Source organism: Saccopteryx bilineata, chromosome 7 (genome assembly GCF_036850765.1).
Source record: "Saccopteryx bilineata isolate mSacBil1 chromosome 7, mSacBil1_pri_phased_curated, whole genome shotgun sequence".
NCBI classification, from domain to species: domain Eukaryota; kingdom Metazoa; phylum Chordata; class Mammalia; order Chiroptera; family Emballonuridae; genus Saccopteryx; species Saccopteryx bilineata.
The window spans coordinates 109,655,475-109,680,549 of NC_089496.1; the positions used below are offsets into that span (position 1 = coordinate 109,655,475).

At 50.1% G+C, this 25,075-nt stretch overlaps 1 protein-coding gene across 4 annotated transcripts in view; it reads right to left on the reverse strand.

Annotated features, from left to right (window-relative positions):
• Positions 1-25,075, reverse strand: part of C7H10orf90 (chromosome 7 C10orf90 homolog) — a 180,221-nt gene that overhangs the window by 11,895 nt on the left and 143,251 nt on the right. For all 4 annotated transcript variants that reach the window (XM_066238920.1, XM_066238921.1, XM_066238922.1 and 1 more), the window contains 2 exons: positions 15,431-15,609; positions 14,403-14,580 (listed from right to left, as the gene is read on the reverse strand). In XM_066238920.1, the coding sequence (XP_066095017.1) occupies positions 14,403-14,580; positions 15,431-15,609 (357 nt within the window). The remainder of the gene's footprint in view (positions 1-14,402; positions 14,581-15,430; positions 15,610-25,075) is intronic.

The window sequence follows — 25,075 nt, forward strand, 5'->3', positions numbered from 1 at the left end:
GCGGCTTCAGCTATTTCAGCTAAAGGAACCAGAACCCCAACTCAAACACATGTATGACAAGCATCTTGGGAGAGAAATGGAGTCTTCGGGCAATGCCTGCTTCCATTCCATCCTACTTGCACCCGAGAGGCCTGCCCATCCCCTCAGGGGCTCCTGTATGATTCTAGACTTGGTTTACACAGTGAAACCAACACCATGCCCCCTGCCAGAGGGGCCCAGGGCCCGCAGGCCTCCCTTCCTGGCATGGCTAGACCAAGGGGCAGCAGGTCATGAGAGTAAGTCCTCCCTCCTGCCGTCCCCGATTTCTGTGAGCAAGAGAGGAATGGAACTCCGGTGGAGAGTTCTTTAACCAGGCGTGGACAGTATTCCTACAAGCAAAGATTCTCAGAACAACGTTTCCAAAGTGGGCTCTCGGGAATTAGATTAAAGCATTCCCAGCTCAAAAGAAATAAGTAAGTAAGGGAAAATAAGGTTAAACAAATTCAAGCAGCCTGCAGGTACAGGACTATCAGCGCCTTTAACATACATTAGCCGTTGCAAACCTCCAAGGCAAGGCAGCGAGCAAAAGACTTCTCAATGAACATGGGGCTGCATGTGTCTTTACGTATCAATGTTTCTGAGTTTTGGGGGTATATACCCAGTAGAGGGACTGCTGGGTCATAAGGTAGTTCTATTTTCAGTTTTTTGAGGAACCACCATACTTTCTTCCATAATGGTTGTACTACTTTACAGTCCCACCAACAGTGAATGAGGGTTCCTTTTTCTCCATAGCTTCTCCAACATTTGCTATTACCTGTCTTGTTAATAATAGCTAATCTAACAGGTGTGAGGTGGTAGCTCATTGCAGTTTTGATTTGCATTTCTCTAATAACTAATGAAGATGAACATCTTTTCATATATCTGTTGGCCATTTGTATTTCTTTCTGAGAGAAGTGTCTGTTCATGTCCTCTTCCCATTTTTTTATTGGATTGTTTGTTTGTTTGTTGGACATGGAAACAACCAAAAAGCCCATCAATAGATGACTGGATAAAGAAGATGTGGCACATATACACTATGGAATACTACTCAGCCATAAGAAATGATGACATCGAATCATTTACAACAAAATGGTGGGATCTTGATAACATTATACGAAGTGAAATAAGTAAATCAGAAAAAACAAAGAACTGTATTATTCCATATGTAGATGGGACATAAAAACAAGACTAAGAGACATTGATAAGAGTGTGGTGGTTACAGGAGGGGGGAGGAGGGAGAGGAAAGGGGGGAGGGGGAGGGGCACAAAGAAAACTAGATAGAAGGTGACGGAGGACAATCTGACTTTGGGTGATGGGTATGCAACATAATTGATTGACAAGATAACCTGGACATGTATCTTTAAACACATGTACCCTGATTGATTGATGTCACCCTAGTAAAATTAATTAAAAAAAAAAAGACTTCTCAAACGAATCTGATGGGATAGGCCAGGGGTCCCCAAACTACGGCCCGCGGGCCACATGCGGCCCCCTGAGGCCATTTATTCGGCTCCCGCCACACTTCCGGAAGGGGCACCTCTTTTATTGGTGGTCAGTGAGAGGAGCATAGTTCCTATTGAAATACTGGTCAGTTTATTAATTTAAATTTACTTGTTCTTTATTTTAAATATTGTATTTGTTCCTGTGTTGTTTTTTTACTTTAAAATAAGATATGTGCAGTGTGCATAGGGATTTGTTCATAGTTTTTTTATAGTCCGGCCCTCCAACGGTCTGAAGGACAGTGAACTGGCCCCCTGTGTAAAAAGTTTGGGGACCCCTGGGATAGGCCATTCTCAGCCATGCATTTCAGACAGTTCTAGGCTGGAGGACACTGAGGAGAAAAGTGACAACCACAGACTAACTGCTCACATTAGTCCTCAGTTTTCAGAGACATTTGTGGCTATAGGAAATATATATATATATATATATGAAGAAAATCTAATCTGTGCCTTCTGCACATTATCTCAAGAGCATGCAGGTGTGTCTTAAATGGCAGATTCAATTTACTCATTTAAAGGGACTTGAATAACGATGGCTCAAACCACGCCCTTCACCATCCAACAGCAACGTCCAACCCGAGTCTGAAAGACGGACTAGGGCTCGGAGCGGTGCTGCTCGGTCCAGTGCCAGGGTTCTGCAGCTTTTTGTTTTGTTTTGTTTATTTAAGAAGCACAAAATAACGGCGATCTGTAGATGCTGAGTAAACTGTCACTCTCGTCCGATTGTTCACTGCCAAGTCAGTTCACCCCCTTAGTGTCACCGCCAGGTTTACACCGGAAGTGCGCCCCAGGAGCAGAGGGAAACCGCTCAGGAAGGCAAACCGAGGCAACGGGGGAAAAGAATCTTTGAGAAAGTCAGGTTTTCCCCCTTACTATTCTGCAACTCTCTGTGTTCACCTTACATGAGTTTAATTGGAAAGAACCTGTCCATGAAGGCCCTGGCCGGTTGGCTCAGTGGTAGAGCATTGGCCTGGCGTGCAGAAGTCCCGGGTTCGATTCCCGGCCAGGGCACACAGGAGAAGCACCCATATGCTTCTCCACCCCCCCCCTCCTTCCTCTCTCTCTCTCTCTCTTCCCCTCCCGCAGCCGAGGCTCCATTGGAGCAAAGATGGCCCGGGCGCTGGGGATGGCTCCTCGGCCTCTGCTCCAGGCGCTGGAGTGGCTCTGGTCGCAACAGAGCGATGCCCCCTGGTGGGCATGCCGGGTGGATCCCGGTCAGGCACATGCGGGAGTCTGTCTGACTGTCTCTCCCCGTTTCCAGCTTCAGAAAAATACAAAAATAATAATAATAATAAGAAGAAGAAGAACCTGTCCATGAAGGTTTACTTCTAATCAACAGACAGACATCGATCTGTTCCCCTCCCCATCACACGTACACAGCACCAGGATTCTTTAGAAAAACACAAGACCTTTCTCATCAGTCTGGGCAGGATAGTAATAATAAGAACGTCCATGTAAACGTCTCAGAATCAGAGAAATGACCTTTCAGCAGAATCAAGCTTTTTGCTTTCCCGGCAGGACCGAGGGAGCAACCATTTACGGTGATCCGATAAGCACATTTTTAAAACACCTTTGCGAGTTCATATTGGGAGAAGGACCCCCAAGTATTATTATTCAAATGGTTTGTGGAGACGCAGGCCTGAGACCCCATCAGGCGGTGTGATAGGAGAGAGGCGGCCCCCGCTCGGGGCGTGGTGGCGTGCACAGCTCCCTGCTCTTACTGCGGTGACTGCCTTGCCATCTCAGAGCTGCTGGGTGGCTCCTCCTCCGGCCAGACGCTCCGGGAATGCAAAATCACTTGAATGCTTCAGCCGAGGGAGAGAGAGCCTGTTCGTGAAGGCAGCCCTGCTGCGGAGGAATGCAGCAAGTGCCTTCCGGAGAATTCTGTTCCTCTCTTGGCCCGTGCTGTGAATGGCGCACTGGCGTGGTTCACCTTGGAAGTGTGGGGAATGCGATTCAGATTAATCCCATCTGCTTGGCTCCCTGCAGCAGGGCTTACCAGAGCGACGTGGTGCGCTGTGCACGCCCCCTCCCCCCAGCACTCACAATCCAGGGAGATTTTTCTAGCATGCCCATGTGATTGTGATCCAAAATGAAGAAGGCAGGAAGTCTGGGGCTCTGGAAGGATACAGGAGCCAGGAGTCCTCACATGGGAGAGATGGGATGGGAGTAGTCAGGGAGGGCTTCATGGAAGAAGGGGATGCTCCTGATGGGTTTTCTACACATTCACAGGTTCAGGGGACAACCTGGAAGAGCCATGAGTGGGACCTCGACAAGCAGAGGGGAAATAACCAGGGATAGAAGCAAGCCACCCTGGGCTGGGAGCACGGCCAGGCCTCCCGACCTGCCGCAGCATGGAGGACAGGTCCCAACAGTGACATGCAATGAGCAAAGTGCCCCGCTGAGCAGGGACACTCACCTCATGGCCCAGGTCTGGCAATACAGGAATCAGGGGAACACCCCGCGGGGGTCAGGAGATGAAGGAAGAGACTTGGGACAGGCCAGTGCAATAAGGCAGACCGGAAGAGGGACAGATGAGGCTTCTCACAAGGGGCTTGGGGACCCTGATTGCGACTGTTCCTTGAGGTGAGGAAGGACAGCAAGTGAGACCAGCTAGGAAGGGGGAGGTGGGCAGAGTCAGGCGAAAGGGGCCTGGGCTACAGGATGGGGGAGGAATCCAGGGAGCCTCAGAAGCTGGGCTCCCAGCCCAGTGGGGACGGGGAGGGCCAGGCTAGGGGACTGCTGTCAGAACAGGGTAAAGACACAGGCTGGACCACGCTGGACAGTGAGGGCTGGCCCTGACGGAGCGCCGACCACCTGTGGGCACCATGCCTGATGCTTCCAGGGGCTCTCAGTCCCCCTTGTCCTAGGCTCACCCTGCAGGGTGCAAGCAACGACCTATTTCAAAACACTCTAACCCCCAGGCTATAGTCGGCCTTCGAACACGACAACCCCCGGAACCCTGGAAGCCGCACGGAGATGATGCCCCAGCAACTCTAGTGACTCAGGAGGTGGATGGAGCTCTGATGCGCGGAGGAGAGAGAGGCCCTCGGACCGGAGACGGGCCTCAGACGGCGAGCAGAGAGTGCCTTCTGCCTTCTGCCTCCTACTCCTCGGCTCACGCTTCGCTGCAGCTCAGCGGTTACCACATTCCGCTGCCCCTACCACTTGAGGGCCTCTGGCCTCTGTCCCACTGTGCCCTCCAGCGCCCTGCCCCGACTGACCGTCACCATGTCTTGCCGGCAGCTACGCATGCAACCCTACCTCAGCTGTGGACCTCGGAATGAGGCAAACTCGGAGGCAGCACATACAATGCCTCGTGGCCTCCTTGGGCTCATCTTTGTCCCCCGTATCTCCCTCTGTGCTCCACACCCCCATTTTACTATCCAGCTGAGCTGAGCACCCCAGTGACTTCTCCCTCCCGGGCTCCCACATCTCTACCCCGCAACTCAATTCATCTGGTGGAGGCTCCTGTCATCCTAACGCAGTCCGGGGTCTCCTCCACCAGGAGCCTTCCACGTCCCCTAGTTAAGAACACGTCCTCCATCTGTGGGTTTCCATGGCAACCCAGGAACACTCCTTCCCGAAGCTTAGCAAATGCCCAGGTCATTCATTGCCTTTTTGCCTGCACATTCTCCCCACAATTTGGGGAGGTCCACGAGCCAGGGACTGTGCATAGCACACAGTGGGTCCTCGAGAAAAGTTTGCTAAGAGACAGATGAACAAGTTCCAGGTGGCTCTGCTGGAATCGTGCAGAGGTGGGTGATCCGGGTGGCTCCCGGGTGAGCAGAGAGAGAGAGAGAGACTTCCGTGTTAATTAGCTTTGGGGATTCCAGTTGCTGAGGCCGAGACAGTACAGAGAGGCTGCGCTGTAGGCAGGACTTTGTCGGGCTGCCTCCTGGTCTGTAAGTACCTACTATGCACACAAGTCCCCTCGTCGCTCCCCGAGGAACCCAGCTAACACATATGTGGGCAGGAACATGTGTGTCACTGCCACTGAGCCTTAAAGATTGCTCTGGCCCTTGTCCTGACTGTCCCTGCACATCAGATGCTGGCTGTCCCAGCAGTCCCCATCCTAGTGGGCATCTGTTGGCTGCCGGAGCTCCCACCCGAAACACTCAGGTCTCTTCCAGATCTAGACCGCGGTGTGCGTCCCAAGCGGAGGCGGCTCTCCCAGCTCGCAAGAGCGAGCGAGTCCTCTTCCTAACAGCCGTCTTGACCCTATAGCCGGAGCTCATTCGCGCTTGTGATTTATGGACGAATTCAGCATGTAAGGAAAACATCTGCATTTCGCTTTTATCACCCTGCCAGCAGACAGGCTGAGGACAAGATGTGCGCTCCAGACTCGCTGAAGGGGGCCTTACGCACTGCCTCTCGCCCGCCTGAGCTCACACGCGGCTCCGGGCTCAGGATGCGTCTGACTTGACCGACCTAACAAGCAGACAGAGGGCAAAGCTCTCATCGATGTGTAACGACATGTCAATGCTGCAGGGACCGGCAGAGTGGCCGTAGACCCGTGCGCCCAAGTCCCATCCACGGCATGCGGGTTGCTAGGGCTGTATTGGGATTTGGGGAATAAAAACCTGCCTCCGTTGTTTAAAATGATTGCCTAGGTCTGACCACCATTTTACTGTTCCTAGTTTTAAGATTTTCATGGAAAGGAACGTGGACTTGTGAGGGTGTCTGCTTTGGGCAAAACACCACAGGCCTACGCAGTGGACAGAACTATATCTCCTCCCAACCTAAGAAAGGTTCAAGCCCCCTGTGCGTGTGATGACTGTGACTTTATTGGGGTGTGAAGTCTTTGCATATGTACTCAGGCCACACTGGACTGGGGTGGACCCGAGCCCAATGACTGGTGTCCTTAGAAGAGGAGGAAGTTTGGACACAGAGACACAGACACCAGGGAGAGGCCGCAGGAGATGGAGCCTGGGCTGCGGTGACGCATCTGTGAGCCAAGGAACACCGAGGACTGCCAGAAGCCACCAGAAAGCCACCAGAACCCAGAGGATCGGTTTTCCCCTGAGGCCCTGGAAGGAACCAATCCTATGGACCCCTGGAATTTGGACGTCTGGCCTCTAGACTCAGAGAGGAGACCAGGGGTCCCCAAACTTTTTAAATAGGGGGCCAGTTCACTCACTGTCCCTCAGACCTTTGGAGGGCCGGACTATAAAAAAAAAAACTATGGGGTAGAGCCAAGGCTAGCAGCTGTTCCCTGAGTGGGATCCTCCTGCAAGGGCAGGGCGAAAGCTCGGAAACAGGTGGAGACCCGCAGCTGAGCAAAGGTGCTCGCCAGTGCCCTCAGGACCGAGCATAACGTCACACATGGGGGCGGGGCAAAGGCCAAGGCCACCAACCCTTGTGCACCCGAGCACGTGATCACAGCCACTCCCGTGAAGAGAAAATGCGGAGGCAGAGAAATACAACACAAATAAACCAAGAGAAATCCCCAGAAAAGGACCTAAGTGAATCAGATATAACCAAATTACCAGATGCAGAGTTTAAAATAACGATTGTTAGGATGCTTAAAGATATTAGAACAACCATAGATGGCCATTATGAAAACCTAAATAAAGAGATAACAAATATAAAAAAGGACATTGAAATAATAAAAAAGAATCAGTCAGAAATGACAAATACAATATCTGAAATAAAGAATACAATGGAAGGAATTAAAAGCAGGATGGATGAAGCAGAGAATTGAATCAGTGAGTTAGAGGACACAATAAATAAAGGCATGGAAGCAGAGCGGAAAAAAGAAAAGAGACTCAAAAAGTCTGAGGAAACTCTAAGAGAGCTCTGTGACAACATGAAGAGAAATAACATCCGCATCATAGGGGTTCCTGAAGAAGAAGAGAAAGAACAAGGGATAGAGACTTTGTTCAAACATATTATAGCAGAAAACTTCCCCCAATTAAGGCAGCAAAACATTTCACATGTTTAGGAAGCACAGAGAACTCCACTAAGGAGAAACCCAAAGAGACCAACACCAAGACACATCATAATTAAAATACCAAAGCTAAATGATAAAGAGAAAATATTAAAAGCTGCTAGAGAAAAAAAGACCATCACCTACAAAGGAGCCCCCATAAGGATGACTTCTGACTTCTCAACAGAAACACTTGAGGCCAGAAGGGAATGGCAAGAAATATTCAAAGTAATGCAGAACAAGAACCTACAACCAAGACTACTTTATCCAGCAAGACTATCATTTAAAATTGAAGGAGAAATAAAAAGCTTTACAGACAAAAAAAACCCTCAAGGTTTCACTGCAACCAAACCAAGGCTGCAAGAAATGCTAAGGGACCTGTTGTAAACAGATCAAAGGAAAAAAAATATATAGCAAAAGAGAAATACAGTTTTAAAGGAAAAAAAATGGCAATAAACAATTACATATCAGTAATAACCTTAAATGTTAATGGATTAAATGATCCGATCAAGAGACATAAGGTAGCTGCGTGGATAAGAAAACAGGACCCATACATATGCTATCTACAAGAGACACACCTTAAATCAAAAGATGCACACAGACTGAAGATAAAAGGATGGAAAAAAATATTTCACGCAAATGGAAATGAAAAAAAAAAGCTGGGGTAGCAATACTTATATCAGACAAAATGGACTTTAAAACAAAGACCATAGTTAGAGATAAAGAAGGTCACTACATAATGATAAAGGGAGCAATCCAAAAGGAAGATATAACCATTATAAATATCTACGCACCTAATATAGGAGAACCTAAATATATAAAACAGACTTTGATGGATTTAAAGGGCGAGATCAACAGCAATACGATAATAGTAGGGGATTTCAATACCCCATTAATATCATTAGATAGATCCTCAAGAAAGAAAATTAATAAAGAAACAGCAGACTTAAAGGACATATTAGATCAACTCGATTTAATAGATATCTTCAGAACCTTTCACCCTAAAATAGCAGAATATACATTCTTTTCAAGCGCTCATGGTACATTCTCTAGAATAGACCACATGTTAGGGCACAAAGTGGGCTCAACAAATTTAAGAAGATTGAAATCATATCGAGCACTTTCTCTGATCACAATGGCATTAAACTAGAAATCAACCACAATAGAAAAACTGAAAAACATTCAAACACTTGGAAACTAAATAGCACGTTATTAAACAATGAATGGGTTAACATTGAGATTAAAGAAGAAATTTAAAAATTCCTAGAAACAAACGATAATGAGCATACATCAACTCAAAATTTATGGGACACAGCAAAAGCAGTCCTGAGAGGAAAGTTTATAGCATTACAGGCATACCTCAAGAAGCTAGAAAAAGCTCAAATAAACAACTTAACCCTGCATCTAAAAGAACTAGAGAAAGAACAGCAAGTAAAGCCCAGAGCTAGTAGAAGGAAGGAAATAATAAAGATCAGAGCAGAAATAAATGACATAGAGGCTAAAGAAACAATACAGAGGATCAATGAAACCAGGAGCTGATTCTTTGAAAAGGTAAACAAGATCGATGAACCTTTAATGAGACTCACCAAGAAAAAAAGAGAGAGGACTCAAATAAATAAAATTAGAAACGAGAGTGGAGAAATAACAACTGACACAACAGAAATACAAAATATTGTAAGAAAATACTATGAAGAACTGTACACCAAAAAACTAGACAACCTAGATGAAATGGACAAATTCCTTGAATCATATAAACTTCCAAAAATCAATCTGGAAGAATCAGAAAACCTAAACAGACCAATTACAACAAATGAGATTGAAACAGCTATAAAAAAACTCCCAAAAAAGAAAAGTCCTGGGCCTGATGGCTTCACAAGTGAATTCTACCAAATATTCAAAGAAGAACTAACTCCTATCCTTCTCAAGCTATTTCAAAAAATTCAAGAGGAAGGAAGACTTCCAAACTCCTTTTATGAGGCGAGCATAATTCTGATTCCAAAACCAGGCAAAGACAACACACAAAAAAGAAAATTATAGGCCAATATCCCTGATGAACTTAGATGCAAAAATCCTCAACAAAATATTAGCAAACCGAATCCAGCAATATATGGAAAAAATCATACACCATGATCAAGTAGGATTTATTCTTGGGAGGCAAGGCTGGTACAATATTCGCAAATCAATCAATGTGATTCATCACATAAACAAAAGAAAGGAGAAAAACCACATGATAATTTCAATAGATGCAGAAAAAGCATTTGATAAAGTCCAGCACCCATTCATGATCAAAACTCTCAGCAAAGTGGGAATACAGGGAACATACCTCAACATGATAAAGGCCATCTATGACAAACCCACAGCCAACATCATACTCAATGGGCAAAATTAAAAGCAATCCCCTTAAGATCAGGAACAAGGCAGGGGTGCCCCCTTTCACCACTCTTATTCAACATAGTTCTGGAAGTCCTAGCCACAGCAATCAGACAAGAAAAAGAAATAAAAGGCATCCAAATTGGAAAAGAAGAAGTAAAACTATCATTATTTGCAGATGACATGATATTGTATATAGAAAACCCTAAAGTCTCAGTCAAAAAACTACTAGACCTGATAAATGAATTTGGCAAGGTGGCAGGATATAAAATCAATACTCAGAAATCAGAGGCATTTTTATACACTAATAATGAGCTGTCAGAAAGAGAAATCAAGGAATCAATCCCCTTTACCATTGCAACCAAAAAAATAAAGTACCTAGGAATAAATCTAACCAAGGAGATTAAAGACTTGTACTCAGAAAATTATAAAACATTGATAAAAGAAATCAGGGAAGATACGAATAAGTGGAGGCATATACCATGCTCATGGTTAGGAAGAATAAACATCATTAAAATGTCTATATTACCCAAAGCAATTTATAAATTCAATGCAATACCGATTAAAATACCAATGACTTACTTCAAAGACATAGAACACATATTCCAAAAATTTATATGGAATCAAAAGAGAACACGAATATCCTCAGCAATCCTGAAAAGGAAGAAAAAAGCGGGAGGTATCACACTTCCAGATATCAAGTTATATTATAAGGCCATTGTACTCAAAACAGCATGGTACTGGCATAAGAACAGGCACATAGATCAATGGAACAGAACAGAGAACCCAGAAATAAACCCACAGCTCTATGGACAACTGATATTTGACAAAGGAGGTAAGACAATACAATGGAGTAAAGACAGCCTCTTCAACAAATGGTGTTGGGGAAACTGGACAGCTACCTGCAAAAAAATGAAACTAGACCACCAACTTACACCACTCACAAAAATAAACTCAAAATGGATAAAAGACTTGAATGTAAGCCGTGAAACCATAAGCATCTTAGAAGAAAACATAGGCAGTAAGCTCTCTGACATCTCTCGCAGCAATATTATTGCTGATTTGTCTCCACAGGCAAGTGAAATAAAAGACAGGATAAACAAATGGGACTTTATCAAACTAAAAAGCTTCTGCACAGCTAAAGACAATAAGAACAGAATAAAAAGACAAACTACACAATGGGAGAATATATTTGACATAGCGTCTGATAAGGGGTTAATAACCAAAATTTATAAAGAACTTGTAAAACTTAATACCAGGAAGACAAACAATCCAATCCAAAAATGGGCAAAAGAAATGAATAGACACTTCTCCAAAGAGGACACACAGATGGCCAATAGGCATATGAAAAAATGCTCAACATCACTAATCATTAGAGAAATGCAAATTAAAACCACAATGAAGCCCTGGCCGGTTGGCTCAGCGGTAGAGCGTCGGCCTAGCGTGCGGAGGACCCGGGTTCGATTCCCAGCCAGGGCACACAGGAGAAGCGCCCATTTGCTTCTCCACCCCTCCGCCGTGCTTTCCTCTCTGTCTCTCTCTTCCCCTCCCGCAGCCAAGGCTCCATTGGAGCAAAGATGGCCCGGGCGCTGGGGATGGCTCTGTGGCCTCTGCCCCAGGTGCTAGAGTGGCTCTGGTCACAACATGGCGACGCCCAGGATGGGCAGATTATCGCCCCCTGGTGGGCAGAGCGTCGCCCCTGGTGGGCGTGCCGGGTGGATCCCGGTCGGGCGCATGCGGGAGTCTGTCTGACTGTCTCTCCCCATTTCCAGCTTCAGAAAAAAAAATGAAAAAAAAAAAAAAAACAACCACAATGAGATATCACCTCACACCGGTCAGAATGGCTCTCATCAATAAAACAACACAGAATAAGTGCTGGCGAGGATGTGGAGAAAAGGGAACCCTCCTGCACTGCTGGTGGGAATGCAGATTGGTGCAGCCACTGTGGAAAACAGTATGGAGATTCCTCAAGAAATTAAAATTTGAACTGCCTTTTGACCCAGCTATACCACTGTTAGGAATATACCCCAAGAACACCATAGCACTGTTTGAAAAGAAGAAATGCACCCCCATGTCTGTGGCAGCATTGTTCACAATAGCGAAGATCTGGAAACAGCCCAAGTGTCCATCAGAGGCCGAGTGGATTAAAAAGCTTTGGTATATATATACTATGGAATACTACTCAGCCATAAGAAATGATGACATAGGATCTTTTACAACAACATGGATGGGCCTTGATAACATTATACTGAGTGAAAGAAGTAAATCAGAAAAAACTAAGAACTATATGATTCCATACATAGGTGGGACATAAAGATGAGACTCAGAGACATGAACAACAATGTTGGGGTTACAGGGTGGGGGGAGAAGAGGGAGGGGGTTGGGAGAGGGGAGGGGCACAAAGATCATGGCTTTTCAGCATTTGCCATAAAAAAAGAGAAATAAAAAAAAAAGAAAAAAAACTATGAACAAATCTCTATGCACACTGCACATACCTTATTTTAAAGTAAAAAAACAAAAAACAAAAAACAGGAACAAATACAATATTTAAAATAAAGAACAAGTAAATTTAAATCAACAAATTGACCAGTATTTCAATGGGAACTATGGGCCTGCTTTTGGCTAATGAGATGGTCAATGTCCAGTTCCATATTTGTCACTGCTAGCCGTAACAAGTGATAAGACGCGCTTCCGGAGCCATGTCAGCGTGCGTCCGCATCACCGAAGTAGTACTGTACGTGAGCGACTCCTCTCACTGACCACCAATGAAAGAGGTGCCCCTTCCGGAAGTGCGGGGGGGGGCGGATAAATGGCCTCAGGGGGCCTCATGTGGCCTGCGGGCCAGAGTTTGGGGACATTTCTGGAGGAGACGTTTCTGTTGTCTCAGCCAGCTGGCCGTGGTCATTTACTACAGCGGCCCAGGAAGCAAACACGGAGGACCAAGGCAGCATCCCTCAGGTACTGGGGAGGACAGTATTCTGGGCCATTCATTTGTAGCCTGCGCTGCGGCACAGCTCGGGGGTCACTGGCCCAGGGAACGGGGACCCCAGCACTGCTACTGACAAAGGTCCTCACATAGAAGTCCCTAAACGTTCCTGGGTCTCCACTGTTCCCTACACATCAGGGATCAGATGGAAAAGGAAACCCCATCAGAACCCCTCTTTTTGTGCATCCATGAATCTGAGCCCTAAAGTACTACTGTTTTCTACACATTGACAACATAGTTGTTATCCTGACCATCTGTCTCGTCAAAGCTGTTCCAGCCTGCTGCACTCCCCAGGGCGAGCCTAGCAGATCAGGACCTGGGGGATGCCCACGTGCGGCTGACGTGTGTCATAGCAACCCGAGAGGTTAGCACCTGAACCCGGATTGCTCTCTGCCAAGCCAGAGACCCAACAGCCCCCAGAGAACACAGCTGGACCCGGACAGAGCCTTTCCTTATCTGCCGTTTGGCCAAAAATGCTGCTGAGAGTGACATTTGCAAGTGCGGGGCTCTTTGGCACATTCTTTTTGTTGACATCCTTTCCTTAGCCTGCTGGGAGTGTCACCGGGAAGGAGCAATGGTATTTCTCAACCCTTTGCCACAAGAACGATGCACCCGAGTCCACACTGGCCAGGGTCTTAGACAATTTCCCCAACATTTCTCCGGGGGACGAGGGACAAGGGACAACAGCCTGCCGTGAGCCGGGGAGGTTAACAGGAATGCTATTACAACACCCTCTGTCCTGTGTCTCCTCCATGCCCTCCTGCTAGATCTATGTAATGTTTGCTAAGCTGCATTTTATCACATAAGGTTATTTCCCAGAGGACTTTGCTTTGGATTTATACCCATGATGTCACCTCCCAGGGGCCAGAACATCTTCCCAGGGGCCTCCGAGCTTTCAGGCCCAAGTTGCAGGCCGTCAGGATGCACTGCAAGGCCCTGGCCCTACCCTCATCTCTCCCTGTTATTCTGGCTGGTTTCTCTGTCTGTTTATAAGCTCCATGAAGCGAGGACTGAGGCTGGTCCCGCTCACAGGGCTACCCCAGCTCCCAGCAAGGCACCTGGCCCAGAGATGTTCCCGATGGCCCCTTCTCCGGGGAGTGGCAGAGAGCCAGCCTCACTGGGAACCAGAGCGGCACCGGCTGACCGCACCTGGAGAGCTGGCCCTCGGTCCGTCTCGGAGCTCCCAGCAGGAAGGAGCGAGCTCTCTGGATGACGAATGTTGATGCAGACAGGCTGGAGTCAACCCCTCGCCCTGAGCTCTGCTGTGTAATCTACAAAGGGCAAAGGTGGCCTCCTGCAAATATCTGTCAGGAGCCAAGAATCTGAACTTGCTTACCCTGGCTGCTATGGTTCTATGGATTCTTTCCTCGCTCTCAAGGTACACTGTGTCCCCAGTTATTTCTGCTGAATTCGCTGCCCATACAGAATCTCCTGAAAGGATCTGGCTCCCAGGGCCGGCTCTGTGATACTGCGTCTAGGTACTTGGAGCAACCACGGGTCCCCATGCATATCAGTGGCCAATCGAGACCGTCCCCTGGGGTGCAGGACCCAGCGCCAAGGGTCCCCCAGCCTCCCCGCCCTCCCCAGCCATCGAACTCACCACTAAGCGGGTGGGGCACAGTGAACTGCTTCTTGCTGGCGCGGACAGGCAGAGGGCCCTGCCTGGACCCCGGGCTCTCCTTCCGCTGGGCTCGCCGCTGCTGAATCATGTGCTCCAGCTTCCGCAGACGCTCTTGCGAGCGAGAGATGAACTGAGGCTTCCGGGCTTCCAGGGCCTCCTGATGGGAGCCAAGGAAACATTTCACTTTAGAGGGAAGGGATCCAGAGCCTGACCAGGTGGTGGCGCAGTGGATAGAGTGTCAGATTGAGACGCGTAGGACCCAGGTTCGAAACCCCGAGGTTGCTGGCTTGAGTGTGGGCTCATCCGGCTTGAGTGTGGGATCATAGACATGATCCCAAGGTCGCTGGCTTGAGCACAAAGGTCACTGGCTTGAGCCCAAGGGTCACTGGCTTGAAGCCCAAGGGTCACCGGCTTGAAGCCCAAGGTTGCTGGCTTGAGCAAGGGGTCACTTGGTCTGCTGTAGATCACTCCCCCCCCCCAATTAAGGTACATATGAGAAGGTAATTAATGAACTAAGGTGCCACAACAAAGAATTGATGCTTCTCATCTCCCTCCCTTCCTGTCTGTCTGTCCCTGTCTGTCCCTCTCTCTGTCTCTATCTCTCTCGCTAAAAAAAGAAAAGAAGGGAACCAGAGAGAGTGACGTCCATCTGATTGGGTCAGGAAGCTGATCACAAATACAACACCCAGGGACCGCATGCTGCCGTGCACACGCATGTCACCATCGTCCTCCACCAGCCCCGGAAGGCCTGCCACAGAGCTGCAGACGACGTGCCCCAGCAGCCAGTGCCTGCCAGCACCCCGGGCCCCGCTGCAGCACGGCGGACTGGAACCGACCTTGAGGTCCCAAGAGCAGAGGCAGACGTCGGCCCGGGCCTCCCCCCACTGGGTCCACAACCAAGGGAAGTCAGGTCCCCAGCAGCCTCTGGAGCACAAGTGAGGTCATGTGACCAAGGACTCCCAGCAGAGGTCCCCCTGCGCGGGACTCGGGTCTAGGCAACGCCTTACCTGCAGGGTCAAGGGGGCGCTGGCCGGTGTCTGCTGGCGCTGGAAATAGTCTTCCTGCGGGTCGGGGCTCTCTGGTTCCCCGCAGGGCGCTGGCGTGGGCGCAGGCTCAGACATGGCGGAGGTCTTGCTCTGGCTGCATTCCTTTATCTTGACAACCAAGTCACAGCACGTGTAGTCGCCTAGGAGAGGAGATGCGGGGTCCCACTTGGAGGGCACCGAGTGGTTCTTGCCTGGCTCCTCAACACCATTAGACACAGAAGGCGATTTTGAAAATGGAAACGCCAGTGGGTTATTAATGGGTCTTGTTAAGATGCTGATATCATGGTTCATCACAGCCCACCCCCCACCAGCCGCGCTGGTCACAGAGAGGGATGTGTGCGGGCCGCCAGACCCCACGGCTGGCTAATGATGCCGGGGAGGTTCTCCCTTGGCTTCTGAGATTCAAAGGCCTTTGCTCACAGTGCCACGGAGCTATTCTTTCCCATGCTTCACACTGAGTGCGTCCTGCACAATGATTCCCATGGGGCTGTTTGGGAACAGGGTATTATTAGTTTGTCTTACGTTTGCTACATTAATGATGTCAGACAGAGGGGTGGTGTTCAATTATTCATCCCTTCCCTTCATTTGCCAGAGACTGACCCCTGGCTTTCCATGGGTAATTGGAATGCCCTGGTCAGCGCAGGAGGCGGTCACGTCCTGGGGCCACGCTGACATTCCTTTGTGAGCAAGGTCAGGGGGTGAGTTGGTTCAACAGCCCTCCAGCAGGGCCGTCTCTGGGTGTGTGAAGGGTGTGCTCCTACTATGCACTGTCACTCACTGACCTGCTCCTCCACCAAAAACGCCAGAAACACAATGTCCTTCCAGTCTCTCCGAGGCCCCTCTTCCTGTCTGCGTCCCCTCCCCGCCCCCACAGCACGTCCCAACAGCCTCAACAAACCTCCCCGGTTCTGAAACTCAACTCAACAACAAGGGTCTCGTCCCGGCCTGCGCGCTCCTGTCTGTCTGCACAGGCCGCTCTGATGCCTCCACCCGGGGGCCTCCTTCCTCCAGGCCAGGCCCAGGCTCTCAGGAAGCTGTCCCCTCTTCCCGAGGGTCCATGCCCACTGCCACTCTGTCCCACCGTGGAACACACTGCACACGTTCAGCACATCTGGGATGTTTCAACCCATAAGCCTGTGACTCCTTTGAGGGCTGGACCGTGTCATATTCACCCTCCACAGTGCCAGCCCGGGCGCCCAAGGAGCTCCTCCTGTTGGAAGTGGGGAGGGGGTCATTTGGAGGCTCACGTAGTCCCAGGATGCCCCTCCACGGTGCCGTGAATGTCTTACCTGAACCCCCTGCTGTGACTTCCACCCTTCATGCCCTGAAAGAGTGGACCCTCTCTGGTCTGGTCCAGTCGTCCTAACTCCACTCAGGACCCATCCACTTCCCCTGCTGCCTACAAGCCCCACAAGCTGGCCCAGCTCTCCGTGGCTTGTTCATGGCGGAGGGGCCACGTCCAACTATCACATTGATTCCGCACCAACAGAACACTGCTTAGAGGCTCTCAAGTGATTCCCCTTCCTTCTCCTGAACATCTGCTCCTGCTCCTTCGGGAGGATTTCCCCGTCGCCCCTCGGCCCAGTCCTGCTTCGGCTGCTGGCCCGGATATCCAGCCCCCAAGCCCCCTCCAGCTAGACTAATTGCCCCTCCGCACACTGTCTCCATTTCCTGCTGTGAGCCTTTATTCTAGCCCACCCTCTACATGGGGAACCCACGGTCTCCTTCCCCTTCCCCACCCCACCCTCACCAGATCCAGCAACCCAAGGGCAGTCCTAATTGGCCCATCTTCCTGGGTGCTCACAACAAAGCTTTGTCCACTATGTCGAAAGTCTCCCCTGCTGTGGCCCCTCCTCCCCAGGAGGTGATCGACACCATCTCTGGCTGGGTCCCAGTCCCCCCGGCCTGTCTCTCTCCTATTCGTCCTCCGCGTTGTCTAGGAGACAGTCACCTTCAAGGTCCGGGCCCCGCCCTCACTCCAAACTCCCTTAGTGGGTTTATGAGGCCCTTCCAACTTGACCCCTGATCATGCTAAGCCCCAGATTTTAGAGAGAGAGGAAGGAAGGGAGAGCAGGAGAGGGGGTGGGAGAGAAGGGGGAGGAAAGGGGGAGAGAGAGAAGGGAAAGAGTAAGGGAGGGAGGGAGGGAAGGAAGGAAGGAGGAAGGGAGGGAAGAACATCAATTTGTTGTTCCACTTACTCCTGCATTCACTGGTTGACTACTGTATGTGCCATGACGAGGGATCAAACCCGAACCTTGGTGTATCCAGGCGACGCTCTAACCAACCAAAACTACCTGGCCAGGGCGTCTGATCAGTTTTTAAGTTCCAGCTCAAAATTATTTCCTTGGGGAAGATGTCTCTGTCCAGAGCCTCCTCGGAGCATCTGGGGTCATTCTCAGCTTCCTGGACAGTTAGGACCCCAGTGTCTCTGGCACTGGGCTGAGAGCGCCCGGAGGGCAGGGGGCCGAGCACGGTGCCTGGTACACAGTCGGTGTCTAGGAAGTGGCCCTTGAATATATTACTGACCGAAGAGCTAGGGGTGCACTGGGTTCCAAGTGAAGTCATTCTCATTGATGACCATAAACAGGTGAACTCTTACAACCCCAAACTCTTCAGCCTGACATTGCTCTCTGTCCTTATCCACAGCTCTTCGGGGGAGTCTTTAGTATAACAGAAAAGCTACTGCATACTGGGCACAGTCCTTTTTCCATTTTCTTCTCGTGTTCTTTAGAGCAATGACAGCTGGGTTTGAATTCTCGGTTCCCTCCCAGGTGGGAGGCCGGCCCAGGGCGCCACCTTGCGGGCACTGTGAGGGGCAGTGCCCATGCTCGCTCAATGCCGGGCACAAGAGGGGCCGACAGCTCTTAGCCAACATCCTGGTCATCGTCTATAGAGGATCACGGTCAGCCTCGTGGACCTGCTGCCTTCTGAGCAGCCCCTCAGCACCTCAAACCTTCCCCAGCTAAGCCCCAGAGCCGGCGAGGCACCTGTGAGCTGCCCTCTCAGCCTCAGGTGCCGCTGGCCATGCCCACGGCAGGGCTGGGATGGCCATCCTCCGAGGGGCTGCCTTCTCCACGCCTGGGAGCGAGAGCCGGCGTGCCGGGTACACCTGCCGGCCCTGCCTGCTGTGCTCTCACAGATGGAGAAGCGGCAGCTTCGTCAGGTGAGCACGTGGGAACCGGGGCCCAGGCGGACGAGGTACCGTCATCCACATGAATCCCAAGGAAGAATCATTTCAGCCCTGCCTCCCTCGCTCCTTACCTCTGGGGAACTCTCTCTCTAGCTGAACACCACTTTCTCCCTGCGTGGAAGTGCATAAATCTTGTAAGGGGCAGAGAAACCCAGGTAAAAGGATGCTGGGTTTCTGGAAGCGTCGCTGTTGAGACTTGGCAAGCTCAGAAAGGTCGCTAGACTGACAGCGGCTGCGTGCAGAGCTGTGCCCATCGGGAAGAAAATCTCTAACCGGCCTCTGTTCCACTGCAGGGGCAAACCGAGTGCCAGGTGCCTCCTGGTGCTTCTCGCTGCTTCCGGGAAGTACTTTTGTTTCTACTAAAAATAAAACAAGAGTTGAGCTCAAGACATCTGATGTGGGCACAGCCAAGGCCCCGGGTTCTGCACGCTGCGCTCGCCCAGAGATGGGCAGATGGGCTGCAGCACTTCCCAGGGGTGGTGGGTGGTGGGGGGCGGATCGGAGCCATCCCAGCTCCCAGCACAGGGTGCCCCTCTTGCGAGGACTGCCCCCTGGAGCTGAGTGTGGAGCTCCCTTGTGCATGCCGGGCCCGTGCGCTTGGCTCCGAAGAGACTGCACCTGCTGGTACCCTTGGGAATGCCAACGACCTTCCTGATGACAAGCAGTAGAACCAGGCATGTTGGGTCTGGGTCCAAATCCCTCCTCACCTACTCCACCTCATCTATAAAACCAAGTTACATCTATGATAAGGTAATGCTCCATACTATTTATTTTTACTCTGAGTACGTCATCTGTTTGTAGAAATGTACCTATGTATCTGATAAACAAGCTATTTATGTACTTTATGCAATTATATTATTTTACAGAAGAACGTGTTTATATTATTAAGATGACTATAAAAATCAAGGTTTTATATATATATATACATATATATACATAAAATAAAATAAAATAAAATAAAATAAAATAAAATAAAATAAAATAAAATAAAATAATGACTGGCATCGTCGCCATCCCTGCTCGGACCGCTGTTTCCTGGCAATAATTTGCATATAGAGCCCACATTTCCCTTTCTCCACAAAAATGAGTAGGGGACGGGCCTATGACCCCGCTTGGGACTTGCCAAATAGCACTAAGGTGAAGATGGAAATCACAGGTGTTAGAAGAAGCAAGCCTTTAACCTGGACTTCAGCCAGAAACAGGTCGATTTCCTGCTGAGCTGGGAAGGAAATGAACAAAATTAAGGAGCCAATTTGAAGTGCTTAATAAATAGGATCAGAGATTGGGCCTTGGGTGTGAGACACGGAATTAGGGACTTTGCAGGACCGTGGAGGGCACTGACCGCAGACTCCCCCCTTTCCCAATGTGCTTTCGGAACACCGGCAGCGAGGAGCCCCCGACGTCGGGCTCTGGGGGGCGGCCGGGGGCCAGGAGGCAGACAGGCTGGCCTGACACACGATAGCCCCACTTCCTGCCTCTCCAGTCAGACCCTCCTCTCCAGATCAAGATCTGGAAACCCCATCTTGGGAGGACACAAATGCCTCCTGGGGTCCCGCATCAGAAAAGGAAGTGAGCTCTGGGGTTGGAGGATTCCCACGGACACGGCTGGCTCCGGGCTCAGCCCCTCAGCCCTGCGGGGGCTGCTGCAGGCAGGCACTCCCTTGCCTGGCTGGTGTGGCTTCTCTGACTTTCTCAGAGCCTCTTGCCAACTTCAGTCCCGTCCATCCAAACCCCGTGGGACACGCGTGGCCCGGTGTGCGTCTCCGGCTAAGGACACGGCTCCCTTTGAAGAGCTATTCTGGACAATCAGAATGGGAGAGGCTGCCCAGGGGCCCCTGAAGAGAAGCACATGCTACATGAAAACAGTAACGATAGATAAATCCAGCAGCCGAATGAGCCTGCATCCCGGCCGGCTGGCCAGACCACAGGCAACATGGGGACAAGAAGACCAGGGGCCGGCTGGTTTTCTCTGCCCTCACCTCCAAGGACTACAAGGCTGAGACATCTCACGTCCTGTCCTTCCCTGTCACCTCCCCCAGTGACCATCATCTTCTCAATGAAATAAACAGGTGGTATCGCACCAAACACTTCCCTGGGCACTCCCGGGGCGTGCGGACCTCCTGAGTTCTTTCTTTCTGGTCTCTGGGAGTAAGTCATAAGAAACAAAACCTACTGAGTTTGCCCTGAGAAATCACTTAGTACAGAAGAATGGGAATATAGTTAACTATTTTTTTTAAACGCTATAATGAGTGTTTGTGTCTAGGGAAAGCCTGTCCCTTATCCCCTAAGGAGACAGATTTCTCTGTGAAAATAAATTTATCAGTGTCTTATTGAAGGCCATCCTTTTGGAGCAACGCAGAGAATGAAAAAAGAAAAATCACTAAAATTGACAAGCTGTTCCTGACCCAATGTCTAGCAGATAAGCCCTATGGACTTTTCTTCTTGCTAGCTATTCATGACGGGGAACAGCTTCCTCCTGACGTTTAGAATGTTCAGTTAGCCCCACGGAGCAGTTGCACACACACTCACACCGCTGGCTGTGGGTCGTGCAGAATGCTGGCAGGGGTGCACTTTTCTTTCCCATACCCACTCCCTCGCCCTCTTTTGGGGGGCAGACTATCCAGCTTATTCCTAATTTCAAAACAGTAGGGGGAAAAAAAGGTTGACTGGCTTTCATTCGGCTCTTTAACCTTGAAAGGCTCCAATTGTGTGACCCTAAAACCTTCTCTCAGGAAGGTAAGTCTCCAGGTTTCCTACCGCGGCCTCTCCCCAGCTCTGGCAATGCTTTGAGCCATCTTTCTTTTCTTTAGCTTGAGGCCTTTTCTTTTCTTTTTAGGTCAGAGGAGAGGAGATAGTGAGATAGACTCCTGCATGTGCCCTGACTGGGATCCACCTGGCCACCCTGTCAGGGGCCAATGCTCAAATCAACTGAGCTATTTTCAGTGCCTGAGGCCAACACTCAGACCAATCGAGCTATCCTCAGCACCTCGGGCCGATGCTCAAACCCAGTGGTAGGCAACCTGGTCCCTACCACCCACTAGTGGGCATTGCAGCTTTCATGGTGGGTGGTAGTGGAGCAATCAAAGTATAAATAAAAAGAGAGCTTTAACTATAGTAAGTTGTTTTATAAAGATTTATTCTGCCAAACAGCAAAAATCCGACATATAATACTTGGTAAGTAATTATTATTATATGCTTTAACTTGCTGTCACTCTGCTTTATAAATTTTATAAAGTAAAGTGACTTCCCTACTTTATAAATCACCATGACTGTGGAACCGGTGGGCGGTTAGAAAATCTTACTATTAACAGAGATACAAAAGTGGGTGGTAGGTATGAAAAGGTTGACTCCCCCTGCAACCATCTGAGCCACAGGCTGTAGGAGGGGAAGAGAGAAAGAAGACGGAGGGTGGGGAGGAGCAGATGGTCATTTCTCCTGTGTACCCTGACCAGGACTCAAACCAAGTTGTCCATATGCCAGGCTGATGCTCTATCCACTGAGCCACCAGCCAGGGCCACCTTGAGGCCTTTCAAAGAGCAGCCGCAGCCCTGGCCCTTCTGAACCTTTGCGCTGACCCTCCTCACCTTCTAAGATGCCCTGGCACTCCAGTCCGATTCAGGGGGCTACTAACATCTGTCCTGGGGTGGAGAAGGGGTGGGTGGGTGGGCTATGCAGTAAGATTCATGCCAAACCTCCACTCGGCCCCAGTCTTCCCAGGTCAACGCATGCATACAAACATTCAGAATTTCTTGGAAAAGTCCTGTCGCAGTGGGACAAGCTCTGAGGCCACACAAGTGTGCCCTGGAACTGGGGAAGAGAAGGCAGTGAGAATCAACAAGACACCGGGTTTCCAATAAGCCTGCGGAGGCCCACCCTGCCCAGATCCAGAGGGCGTTCTGTCCCCTGTGACCCCGGGACAGAGCTAACGAGGGACCCCACAGCCCACCTGCCCGTGGCCCTGGGTATGCTGTTATTCACACTCAGGAGGCAGGGTGTGGGGTTCATTTCCTCCAGCAAGATGCCTTTCTCTCACTAACGCTAACGAGCGTCACGTGGCTGGACGGGAGGCATCGCATTGTCCAGATTTTTCTAAAAATAAATAGTGGTGAAGGAAAACACATGTATTGTTTCCACGAGAGATTGTAAAAACACAAACAAGGAGACAGAGATCGGCTGCCCGAGCGATCTGGTTCCCTCTCAATTATCACAGCAGATCGATGACTCCTCATTAAACAGGTGCGGGTGTGGAGAAGGCAAACCCCTGCTCAACGTGGTCAGGGAGCTCAGTTTAAGTATCGCCCTAATTACCTCTTGAAAAATACATCCTCCCCCTCTATTCTTTGAGGACCAGGATGCTGGAAGGTTCTGTTAGCTCATAGACCAAGGCAGGGTTCCGTATTAAAGGTTCAAAAATAAGAGCTGTAATCCAGGGAAGTGTACCGTCAAGAAAATTATAGAGAAGGAAATTTTTTAGAAAGTCCTATGACGGTCATTATACATTTTTAATTATGTATGGCAGGGATTAAAAAAAAGATCCCTCTTGGATATATAATTCAATCACACTTGAGTACACAAACACCCTCATTAAAGTCCCACATTTAATGCAGGGCTGGCGGTAAAATGGGGAAGCTATTCAGAACCCTGGCAGCACCATGGGCCCACCTCAACATGTCACAGAACGGCACCCCTGAGCGTGAACTCCCGGTCTGCCTTGTCCCACGTCCACCCTGCATTTTCTAAGGGTGGCGAAGTCTGCTAAGTCTGACTTTTACCGGCTTAACATTTCTAATTTTCTACCAGGGATCATTCTACGGTGTCACTCTCCCGGTTACCGGAATTTGCAGGCGTCTCTAAACATGGTCGCGCCCCCGCCCACAGTCTGGTCCAGCGCTTGGGACCCTGCAGACACGTCCAGGCTCTGCCCAGCAGTGCAGGCCCCCCCCCCAACCTGGGGACCAGTGGACAGCTGAGGGCCACTCGCTGTCTCATCCATCTAAAAATGACTCTGTGGGGCATAAGCTAACAACCGTCCCATCCTGGATCTGGGGGTATCTCGATCCCCTTCTTTGACAGGAAGTTAGCGAACAGTCCTGTGAACTCCACTTGAAACCTGCCTGACCTCTTCACCGGGTCCCCATGTCACTCACCTGCATGACTTCCCTGCTCTGTTCACTGTCTTGTGTCCACCTCAGATCTTGGTAAAATATAAGTCCGATCATGACATTTCTCTGCTTAGATCCTAATGGCTTTCCATCCCACCCCCAGGCTCTCCTGTCACGACCTGGCTTTTTGCTCATGGGTCCCCTCCCCTGCTCCCTTTACTCTCCAGTTGCACCGCGGGCCCTGGTCTTGACCCTGGGATGTGCCAGCTCCATTCTTTATGGCAGGAAGACCTTTGTACTGGTCCTTCCTTCCGTCCCAAACACTCATCCCCTCCGCCTTTACCGGGTGGGCTCCTTCTTATCGTCTAGATCTGGCCTAAAACGTCATTTACTCGGAGACGTCTTTCCTGACCGCTCCATCCAAACAAGCCAACGAGGAGCCCCTCGGTCACATCACCTGGTTTCCGTGCTCTCTGCAAAGCTCTTCTCCCCTCTTCCAGTGTCTCATATGCTGACACTCCTACCTGCGGTCCACCTCAGTCTACTCAATGGCAAGCTCCGTGAGCAGGGACCTCGCTTTGCTCACGGTCGCACCTAACACCTGCATGGTGCCTGTCACTCGCTCACCCTTGTCAGGCTACTCACATCATCGTGGGAGGTGGCCCCTGGCTCCAGGGACAGTGATGAGCCCGTGAAGAGCCTGGTAAAATCCTGGAGATCCACTTGCCTATCAGCTAACAGATGGCAAACAGATACAGGACCAACGCCCAAAAGTATCCTCAGGGCAATTTTGACAGTTTCTTAGAGGTAAACATGATTCAGTGATGCAGAGGTCTTCTGTCGGCACCTTCTGGGCTCCAGATTCTTGTTACGAATAGGGGCGTATGCTGGCACGGAGACACGGCTACGGCCCCGCGGCATGGGCGAGCCGCAGAGCATGGGGCAGAGGGAGAACGCCTTACCCCGGGGACAGTTCCACCGTCCCTCCTATGACAGCAGAAGCATGTTCTTCTAGGGGATCCTGGGCGCTCTCGGTTTCGGGGGCCTCAGGGAGAAACTGGTTTGAGTCTCAGCCTGGCTCCTGAAAGGCCGAGCCATTGCCGCACTCGCCTGTGCCTTTGTCTTCCCGGCATGAAGCGCCCTGTTCAGGAGCATGCCGGAAGCCCTCCCTGCCTCCCCTGGGCCGCCACATTGGCAGGTGCTGCATGTCCATCAGGCTGAAAGGGACCGGGGGGAGGGGAGGCCATGGGGCCCTGTGTACCCAGCTCGATGGGGAATGAACATTAGCCAAACTTCAAATGCACAGATCTCGTT